This window comes from Cyprinodon variegatus, unplaced genomic scaffold (genome assembly GCF_000732505.1).
Source record: "Cyprinodon variegatus isolate N-32 unplaced genomic scaffold, C_variegatus-1.0 Scaffold438, whole genome shotgun sequence".
NCBI lineage: Eukaryota > Metazoa > Chordata > Actinopteri > Cyprinodontiformes > Cyprinodontidae > Cyprinodon > Cyprinodon variegatus.
In genome coordinates, this window is record NW_015150891.1 from 567,195 (window position 1) to 577,975 (window position 10,781).

The window sequence follows — 10,781 nt, forward strand, 5'->3', positions numbered from 1 at the left end:
AGCTCTTGCACAGCCTGAGCAAATGTCTTAACGTGTCATTTAAAGTACCCCCATTTCAAATTATGTGTAATTGCTTCAGTGCCATATCTAGCTTCAATTATATTTCTTAACTTATTTTGTAAACACCTTGCTGATACTGAAAACAGCTAATGTGTTTCACTTATTAACTGCACTAACCACAAATACTGTCATTAAAATCACCAGGTAGTAATTTTGAAGATGATTAGACTTGTTATAACCTTCAGACTCGCTGGAAACCATTTAACCAAGCTGAGAATCTCATTCTTATTCTGGTCACCAACCAGATTTATTCTCTGTCTGCATCTCACCCCAAATCTTTAGAAAAAGATATTTAGGAGATGTGTTGTTAAAAAACTGATGAGAAAAACTTGGAGGCTGATATTCAATAAAGAGGCTCTGTCTAAAAAGCTGCACATCATTTCTTTTTGGGTCAGGGAAAGGAACATCAAAAGCTGTGCTTATTAACAGAGAGAATGATTCATTCTGATAAAATTTGATCTAAAACTTCCATGTATTATTCTTATTATAGCTTTATAATAAACAAAAAAACAATATCCAAAACCGCCTAATGTGATTAGACATTTTCTCGCTTCTCTAATTTCCCTGTTCTTCACTTTGCAGTTGTTTTTTTTTACCTAAGACTGCCTCTGAAGTTTTAATAAACAATCTAGAGCTCACCTGGATCTAGCCTCCCTTTTACAAAAAGGAAACTTTTCTGCTGTCAAATCAAGTTTCCTCATTGTTAGAAACAGCTACCTAACCCCAGATTCCTTCTTTGAGAGATAACAATGAAACAGAGCTTTCAAAGTCAAAATAAAATTATATGTATTCATTTTACCAAGTAATAAGCAAGTAAAGTGTCATGATTTATTCAAAGCCATATGCAGACCCATATGCAGAAAATAAATCAGAGGGACCAGGGGAAGGTTTAACAGGTTTATTGAAATCAGGTAGAGATGGATCCAGTGCTGCTCTGAACACTGGTGGTTTCTGTGTCAGTTCAAGCTCAGTGGGAAATTTGAGCATCCATTTGCAAAGAGGAGAGAAAGGCAACTGGACTCACGTTTCCAGAAAAGGTGTCTTTCTCTGAATCCAGTCGGTGTGGGTTGTTCCAGTAATTGACTTGCTCGTTGGAGGGTGGACAGGGTTTACCCAGATTAAGGTGTTTCCTTGAGGAACGGAGGAGCTGACTGGCACTTGAACGGTTTCTTGTGGAGATGAATCCCCTGCTCAGTGTGAAACTCAAACAATCCTTTGGGGAGAAGTAGATCAAAACCTCCAGTTTGAATCCCCAGCTCAGTTTGAAGCTCAGAGTTTGAAGCTCCTTCCAGGGGGAGAAGGTCCAAAAGATCCAGGTGCAGGATGACTTCCTGCCGAGAGGCAAAGACAAAAACAACTAGGTTAAGACTGAGGTTGACAAAAACTCAGTTTGACTCAGCAAAACTCAGCTTGGCTAGAGTTCCCAAAACTGGTAAACACTCTGGCATCGGGGTAGTGGCAGTCAGCAGCTTAAGAGTCCTCAGGTAATGAGGCAACCATCCGAAGATGTGTGAAAGGGCCAACGAGAACCAGGCGCCACCTAACATAAAGTACAGTCGGTTTATATTTACCCAGCATTATTTTAAAAAAAATCTGCCTTTAAAAACAGCAACCAACTTCCAAAAATGTTTTTATATTGTTGTTAAAGGGTGTTTAAGAGGACAGCAGTATGGCAAGCACTTAGAGTGGAGAAAATAAAAAAAGGAAATTATTTTAAAAACAGAAAGGCATATTTAGATCAAATGACCACCAACTCAGTATCTAAATGTTTTGGAAGACGCTGTTTTTTAAATCTTGATCCATTTTCCCACAGGATAATAGGTCGCTACAGTGGAAAGTGCTTTGTGAAGCTGCTACTGTAACTATTAGAGCAGTAACTGCTCAAATATACTTCTGCTGCTACGCTGAGTACCCCAAGGGTTATTCTATTTATCCGCCATGTACTTGACAATAATTACTTCCCATTTAAGACCCTAGACATAGAGGCACATTGTAGTAGCTCTCTTCCATGATTCATTCAGCCACCTAAATGCAGGCATCAGTTGTTGGGAATATGATGTTTAGTGGAAAACATGGCGACAAACTAAGCAGCCGGTTTATGCAAAGCTAATAGTGTGAAATTACCTAACAAGAAACAAGCAGTAAGACAAAGGTGTAAGAAGCATTATTTCATCTGTTTGAAATTTTACCATAATAAAAAAAAGATATTTTTAAATAGTCTGTTCTTTGAAAAGCCTTAAAGTTAAAGTTCTCCCTGAGGAGGTATTACCTCGACCTCATCATTACAAATGTTTTTAATCCCCAAACTGAATCACCTTGACTGCTTTCTTAATAATAGATCAATCAGCTACTTTAAAGGATTTGAAGATTTTTTTTCCTTTTTTTTTTCAGGCCATTTGACCTTTGAAAGATTTTTTTTGAAGCCTTTGACCACATTAATTAGTTCATAAGGGTGGTCAATACAGCAACTTTAAAAAGTCTTGTTAAGGTATTGCATACTTTGCAAAAAACAAGGAAGTTAATTATACTAGAATTTTGATCGTTTATTTTAACATTTTTGTGTGTAAGATCCATAGTTGCCCTTTTCAGAAAAGTCTTCAAGGTGGGATTAAAGTGCCTCTTTGTCCTCTCTATGTGATTTGTGAAAGAACCGATGCAGAGAGGAGGGTTGAAGTCTGCCCATCCCTAACTCACCAAGGGAGGCTTTCACTGCTCACATCGGCTGACTTTTATAGGAACAAGCTGGCCTTGCAGGTTGAGGGTTTGTGCATCCTCTAGCTGGAGGATTTAAAACCGTGAACGGGATTCAAAAAATAAAAACGAAATAAACAGCAATTCAATTTGAGGTTTTACTTGACCAAGACAGCAACGGTACGGATCTTTTCCAATGTTATAGTTTTAATAATAATTGAACAGATTTTATGGTTGGTGTCTACGTCAATGCTGCAGCACACTTTATGTCATCCCATCCTCATCAACACTTCAGATTTATTTATTTATGTAAAATCAATCCTTAAATGTTGAACACTCTCCCTAACTAAAACCCACCTGGAGGTTTGTTAGAAAAGGAGAAAGTAAAACTGCTCGGCTGGGGATGTTTTATGGAAGTTACAGTGAAATCTTAAGCCACAGAAAACTATTTTTCCTGTCATGGTTGCAAAATAAAGTCTGTTCTTCAGTGCGTACTACTGATCTTTATACACAGGGTTGATTCCACAGTGTTAAATATGTAGTGTCAAAGTACATCGACTCTTTTAGACACTAATACATCAGTCATTTAGCACTAATTCAGAGTGAGACCAAATGCACTTGGATTGGTGTTTAATCTAACTATTAAAATGTTACTTTAACTTTGCAAAATTTACTGTTTATGTTGAGCTGTATAATGATAGTACTAGATGTGTAAATCCCTTTATTGTTCCACAATGGGGAAATTCGTTCTCTGCATTTGACCCATCCCCTTGGGGAGCAGTGGGCTGCCATTATGTGTCGCCCGGGGAGCAATCAGGGGTTAAAGGTCTTGCTCAGGAACCCAGAGTGCAGGCTGTGGGGATAGAACGGTGTACTTGCAACCTTGTCAGAGCACAAGTGCACTGCTCTAACCACTAGTCCAACAATCCCCCTACCATTCTACCATGCATACCCTAAATCTTCCAGGTTTGCTTTAGGCGTAAAAAGGCACAAACATGGCCTGACTACTGAAGAGCCTCTATAATCCAGGGAGGGGCTTTCAGGAGCCATCCCTTGGTAATACTGGTTTTAAAAAATGGCATGGTAAAGGGAAAGCTAAGGATATTTCACAGAAAGTGAAGAAGTGGTGGAGAAAAAATTGTGTTGCACAGTATTGCTGTAAAAAAAAAAAAAAAAAAAGCCAAAGAAGCGAATACTGTTTTTCAGTCCTAATTGGGCCTGTGGGGCATGCTGGGGGAACGCACAGGGAAAGATCCCATCTTGCCCCTTGGTGCTGCAATGATTAGATCAGCAGAGGCTGACATAGGCAGAAATACAGAAGCCTGTTTGGGCTTGGATTCATCCCATCGCACACTCCTCCACCATCATGAATTATTCCCTTTTTCATTTCTGTAAGCGTCCTTTCTATCTGCTCCTGCATCTGTACCTCCTGTGTCGTGTTTTGAGTATCGGTGACTCAAGGCAAGCTGCAAATGGCTGTCTCAGTTTCCATCTCCATCTGCTCCTTTCACACCGCTCATATCTCCAGCTCAGTTCATTTCCATCATTTGTCTGACAGGCACTGTATCAACCACATAGCTGATATTGACAAGACTGTTGGTGCCTCGGTCAAGGATATAACACAGTGGATTTAGAAGCAGATAAAAAAAAGTTTTTACTTCTCTTTTGGTCCTTAAGTTTCAGTTAAATACAGTTATTGTTTATTACTCAAGTAGAAGTAGACACCCTACTGTTTAAAAACACTTTTGTAGAAGTTAGAGCGATCAACTTAAGCTTTTCACTAAGTAAAAATGTAAAACTACCATTTTTAAAACTACCTAACATATAAAAGTAAAAGTAATGCAAGAACAAAATGTAAAGGACTAAATCTTATACTGCACTATCATATTAAAGTAATATTTTTCTACAATTCAACAAATGGATGATAACTTCCTTGTACTTAATTTGCTGTGGTGTATAATTAATTGTAACATTATCAAATTCATCTTTGCATCATCTTGAAAAACTATTTATTATTATTAAGTTGGTGCAGCACCGAGTCAACCACAAAGAAAATAATTGTCGGGATAAAGCTAATTATTTTTATGTTTTTTATAAAACAGTTTATTACCAATAGGCCTAAAGGAAAATTAATTTAAATGAAACAGAACAAACTAGTCTATTTTTAAAATGTAAGGAGTAGAAAATAGGGATAATTGCAAAAAAAAAGTGAGAAGTGAAGGTAAAAAGTTTTCAATTAGTTCAATAAATACTCCAGAAAAGTATAGATAGCTAAAAATTCTACTTAAGTAAGGTAACAAAGTATTTGTACTAGGTTTTTGTACTTGATACCTCTTTCCACTTCTGTATTTTAGCTGTTTTCCCCTCAAACATATATTTTTAAGCACATTATACAAATAGTATTTTTGGATAAAGATAACCTGAATAAATAATCATTAAAGAACATCTCCACTGAGTGTCATCTTTCCTTATTTAAATCTTGCAGAGTTTTTGGGAATGAGAGGCGTGTTTATTGTTTTACTACACATTAAATGTGATTTTGCTGGGCAACTCCAAAATTTCATTTTTGTATTTTAACGTTATTCAGAGGTTCCTGTATTCTTCTGTTGATATTATTTTTTTTGTTTTAGAACCAAAGTATGATTGGGATTTAGGTCAGTTACTCCAGGCTGAAGATTATACTGAGATATTCAGCTTAAGATTAGAAATCAAGATCCCTGTTTTATGCCAGGTCTTGAGAGAACAAAGCAGACCAAAATCATACCTCTACTACTTCTATGCTTGACTGTTGGCATTGTTAATGACTCTGAGGAAGGCCGTAAACCAAAATGCATTGGTCAGCTAGTAAAGATTGTTTGTAATACTTCAGTGTTTCTGACCTTTTACCGTGTAGGTTGATTGTCTTTTTCTAAAATGTTGTTTAGTTCAGCTGTAACACCTCCCAAAAAGATCCACTTTTGTCTGGTCACTCTGCAGAATATTTTACCTCAGGTCTTGAGGATCACAAAGTTGTTTTGGGGTCAGCAGTGGTTTTGGCCTCTCCCATAGAGGATATTTTGCCTGCTCTATCTTTCTTTTAGTTAAATCTTATACACCGACTTCAACCGAGACAGACGAGGTCTTAAGTGGTTTTGCATCCTTTTTATATCCTGGTTGAATTGTTGTTATTGATAGTTGAAGAGAGAAACCACTCACTTTTTGTTGCCATCAGCCAGTACCTTGTAGAATCCCGTCCAGGTGATCAGTCAGCAGAAATGGTAGATCATTTAGCTTGGTAGGTTTTCTGGTGTGGATCAAGAATTTAAGAAAAATCTTAATCTTTTCAAGTTTGGATAGAATTGTAGGGATATCATATTTCAATGTCAAATCATTCTGGCTTAAACATGTATATAAATGTAATAATAATACATTTTATTTAACAGCGCCTTTCTTGACACTCAAGGTCACTTTACAAAAAATACAAAAGATAAATAAAAAGAAAGATGAAAATACAGATACAGGAACATAAAAACAATTATTGATAGGGAAAGGAGCAGTGTATTCACAGATAAGCGAGCTGGAACAGATGGGTTTTGAGTCTGGCTTTGAATAAGGGGAGAGAGTCAATACTGCGGAGGTCGGGAGGAAGTGAGTTCCAGAGCTGGGGAGCAGAGCGGCTGAAGGCTCTGCTCCCCATGGTGACAAGTCGAGCTGGGGGTACAGTGAGGTGGATGGAGGAGGAGGATCTAAGGGAGCGGGAGGAGGTGGCAATGTGAAGGAGGTCTGACAGATATGGAGGAGCAAGGTTATGGATGGCTTTGAAAGTATAGAGAAGGATTTTAAATTGAATTCTGAATTGAACTGGGAGCCAATGGAGTTGGTGAAGGACAGGGGAAACATGATGGAAGGAGGGGGTTCTTGTGTTGACACGAGGAGTGTTCTGAAGAAGTTGAAGTTTATGTACTGCAATCCTGTCTTATAATCCGTGGGGTTTTTTTTTTCATTATTTTATGCAGGCCAGTTAGTGATACGTCAGCCTGTACACACCTAAATTCGACCAATCATATATCAACGATCATCTGTCAATCAAATTGTTTTGGTCATAGCATCTTGATTTATAATTTGCAGCTAATATACACAACAGTTTAAAAAATATGAATCATTTCCTCTCCCATTGAGTTCCGTCCCAGTGTTCACGGGGATGGACGTCTGTGTCTTCAGCAGGCGTAGAGCTAACAGAACTGGCAGCGTTGCGAGGCAAGGGCTCAAACATGTACGGCTGTAAGCCTTCTACACCAAACCAAGCTTCTGCCGCCTTGGCGTCCTCCTCCACAACATCTTCGTCTCCGCTTTCTTCCACTAAATAAGAAATGTATGACGGAGGAGACTCATCAACGAGCTCTGACACAAAACTCTCCTCCAGTTGCATGTTTCCTCTGTCCATAGCGTTCCTTCACAGTGTCGTTTCTAACTCACCAATTTAGTGCTACTTGGTCCCAATGGAATCCCTCTGGGATTATTGAAGTATGTAAAAAAATAAAAGAATACAAAGGGTGTTCAATAAGTAATGGTATAGAGAAATTTAGAATACACCCCATCATGTGACCATGTAAAATCTTTTACAAGGTCATTCGATGGGGCCTCATCACCATAGGTTAGTTTAATTTAATCAAAAGTCTCTCGTGGCGTGCATCCTTTCAAATACAGAAACCAGATCCCTGCTTGACACTCAACAGGCTCCATTTAAGACTTTTAAGACATTTAAGACTCCTCAAACACCTGTAAATCACAAACCCTAATTAGTTCAGAGCTGTCATTTGCCACTTAATCTATAGAGATATAAAAAATTGCACATGCAAAAGTTCAGATAGATCAAACAAATGGAAGCGAGTCATAGGGCACTACTTATGGAATCTCCTCGTATCTTGTATAAAGTTTTACAACTTTTGGTGGTTTTCTGTATTTCTCTATGCAAGGCTGCATAAAAGGAGCAAGATTTTAGGAAAAAGGTTTCTAGACGTTATTTCTTTGACTAAACCATCCTTATCCTGCTGTCTCTCAGGGGTGATCGCCTTGTTTTGTCGTCAGTACGACATCATCAAAGACAACGAGCCCAACAACAACAAGGACAAAGCCAAGAACTCCTCAGAGTGCAGTACACCTGAGCACCCACAAGGGGGGTTACTGCGCAGCAACGTCTAGGACCAACCTTATATTGCCTTCTGCAATAACCAACCTAAGACCTCAGGACGGGTGAGGTCACAAACTCTGCTTTGCTTGCATACTGTTGGGTTTGCATGGTGTTATCATTTCTCTCCAAACTACGCGATAGATTTTCTTTAGTATTAAAAGCACCAGAGATGGGTTTTTTGTAATAATTAAGATTGAACATGTGTTTAGACCTACTGTAAGCATGTAACTGTGTTTCTTTCAGACCCTGAGACCAACAGAAAGCCATTCTCAGAAAAAAATAAACACTGAAGAAAAGATTAAACTAAAGGGATCTTCTTCACTCAATGGAGAACTGGCTACAAGCAGCCAAACTGGTGACAGGAAGACAGGATTTTGTTGCACCCAAAGCTGGACTCTCGCCTCCTTCCTGCCGATGTACAGCGGACTCTTGACTAGAGCTGCTTAAGTCATACGTTTTTGTTACGTCTCATTGTTAGCATGGAGCCCCCGGGAGGGCGGGGGTCAGTTATCGGATGTGAATGTCAATTTAACATCTGGATGACAGCTGAAAGGTGGGGGGAAGTCCAGATCAGCTGGTCCAGGTATCAATCAGCACACAACTCCAACTAGCTTTCACGTATGCATTATTTCCTTTCCGTCTTTGTTCCTGCCCTCTTCATCTCTCTTCTTGTCTCTCTGTGTCGGTGTGGCTCTTATAAGCACATTGCTGTTTGGTGCTCCTCTTACTGTGTTTGCTCGAACAGTCCCAGCCTTGACTGCGGTATGAGTTTTATCAAGTATTGCATGACGAGTGTCGTCTCCAGCCTTTTCCTCTATCCTTACATCAGTTAAATGATGCATCTGTTCTTTTGTCTCACTAACTGGAACTTTAAACTCTCCCATTAGTTCAGCGTCTCAGACTTGACAGACTTATTACCCCCCCAGCCTATATTTAACCTGCACGGCGATGACTGAGTGCAGCTATGACTCATGCAGAGTTCAAGGATTGACAAGGAGTCCCTCACCCACTTTTGAGTTATTATCACTTCCGACTGTAAAATGAATAGGCCCGCTTGCTGTGCCAACTTTTAGAAAGACTTCGCAGCAGGGTTTGGGGAAGGTATTGAAGCCTGGTTGTACAGCACTGCATATTCAGCACCGTATGCTGTTTGTGGTCTGCAGCAGGACGAGTGGGGAATACGGATGGGGCATTATCCCCTGATGCATTAAGAATTTGGCTGAGTTTCCCATGTGGTTTGGCCAAGCACCAGCAGGGATGCCAGGAAGTGAAGGCCAAAAGAGGACGCACTCAGTGGTGGGGTCTATACTGGACCCAGATCTGTCACTGAGTGCAAGTTCTCAGAGTCTTTTTTTTTCAACTCACTGTAGGGGAAGACAGGATGAAATATGACTCACCTTACAGAGGTAGAATCCAGCCAATGCGTGTGTAATTTAGTCATACATCTGATTCCCCAAAAGAGATAACTAGACTAAAAACATTTAATGTAGGGGTTGCATTTTGTTCAATTATTGCTGCAAATGAAGGACATGTTTTGTAAATGGAAATAAAAAGAAATGCAATCCTGGGATAAAACTTTGTAAAATTTTATAATCTAATTAAATTTTTTGAGTGACTTTTAATTTTATTTCTTCCAATTTTTTTATATGTTATTTTTTCAAATTGTATTTATGTCAAACTTAATTTTTTCACTTTTTTTTTTTATTTTTAGATTTTTTTAAATATTGTTTTTTTCAAATGTTTACTAATTGCTGTTTACTAATTGCATTCTCATGTTGTGTTTGACAGAACACATTCTCTTAATTTCAAGCACAATACAAATGTGCTTTCTAATGTTAATGATGACAAATAGAAATGTGTCTTTGCTTCTCTCTGCTTAGGCACCCGAAAGTAAGAGAATGTGATGTGGAAAACATAATGGCATTTTGCAATTTGTAAAAAATATAAGAAAGAGAAGTTTGAAAAAAGAAAAATCTAAAAAATGTTAACCTGTTGGATCGCTTTTTTGTTAAAATTTTCATTTATAAGACGTGTTCTTTGCAACAATAATGGAACAAAATTCATGTTCTCGGTGAATTATGCATTTTCAGAAATTTAGGGGAAAAACTCTTAAATACGCAAATTTATTGAAGCAGTAGCAAAATCTCACACCAAACCTAGAAATTTGGCCATACCAAATGTGTGGCCAAATCAACCTGTGTTTATTTGGCCACACATTTGGTATGAAAATTGCTTTCCATTTACTTGCAAACTCAAACTAAATTCAAAGTCTCCTTATATCAAAAAAAAAAAAGACAACTTTCATTCTTACAAGGTTTAAAAGAAGCAGACCTAAACCCTCACAAATCCTAATCCTTTACGTACAACTTCCAAAGGTACAAAAAAATTATTTTCTGTCGCGTTATTGTTAGAACAACCAATGAATGTGCCACAAGTGATCTTGTTTTAAGATTTATTGATAAGCATTAGATCTTTTGTATTTTGTTGCCCATAAAAGAGTTTTTTTTTTTTTCTAAAGACAGGGTTATCTTTAAAGCAGGGTTAGCAGATGCTAAATGTGTGACTGTTTGCATCGGCATTGAAAAGAAAAAAATAGAATTTAAATTGTAACCTAGACCAGTGAAAAAGCTAAAAACTTCATAAATTAGTTATAACTCCAGGAGGAGAGCAAAAACTAGCACTTTATGCTGACAACTTGTTAATGATTTGAATCCCTATGGTTCTTTTTCAGGCTTTAGGATAAATGTAAAAAAGAAAAAGGTGCTGACTTTTAATGACGACCCACCTGATGACATTAGGCAGCGTTATAATGGGAATTGGATGCAGACAACATCAAATATATGGGTCTAAAGATACATTG

At 38.1% G+C, this 10,781-nt stretch overlaps 1 protein-coding gene across 1 annotated transcript in view; it reads left to right on the plus strand.

The window, feature by feature from the left end:
- LOC107093643 (fibronectin type III domain-containing protein 5-like) overlaps window positions 1–9,549 on the plus strand; it is a 38,700-nt gene extending 29,151 nt beyond the window's left edge. The window contains exons 5-6 of the mRNA XM_015388831.1: window positions 7,793–7,983; window positions 8,165–9,549. Coding sequence (XP_015244317.1) covers window positions 7,793–7,932 — 140 coding nt within the window. The 3' untranslated portion in view covers window positions 7,933–7,983; window positions 8,165–9,549. The remainder of the gene's footprint in view (window positions 1–7,792; window positions 7,984–8,164) is intronic.
- Window positions 9,550–10,781: the final 1,232 nt, after the last annotated feature.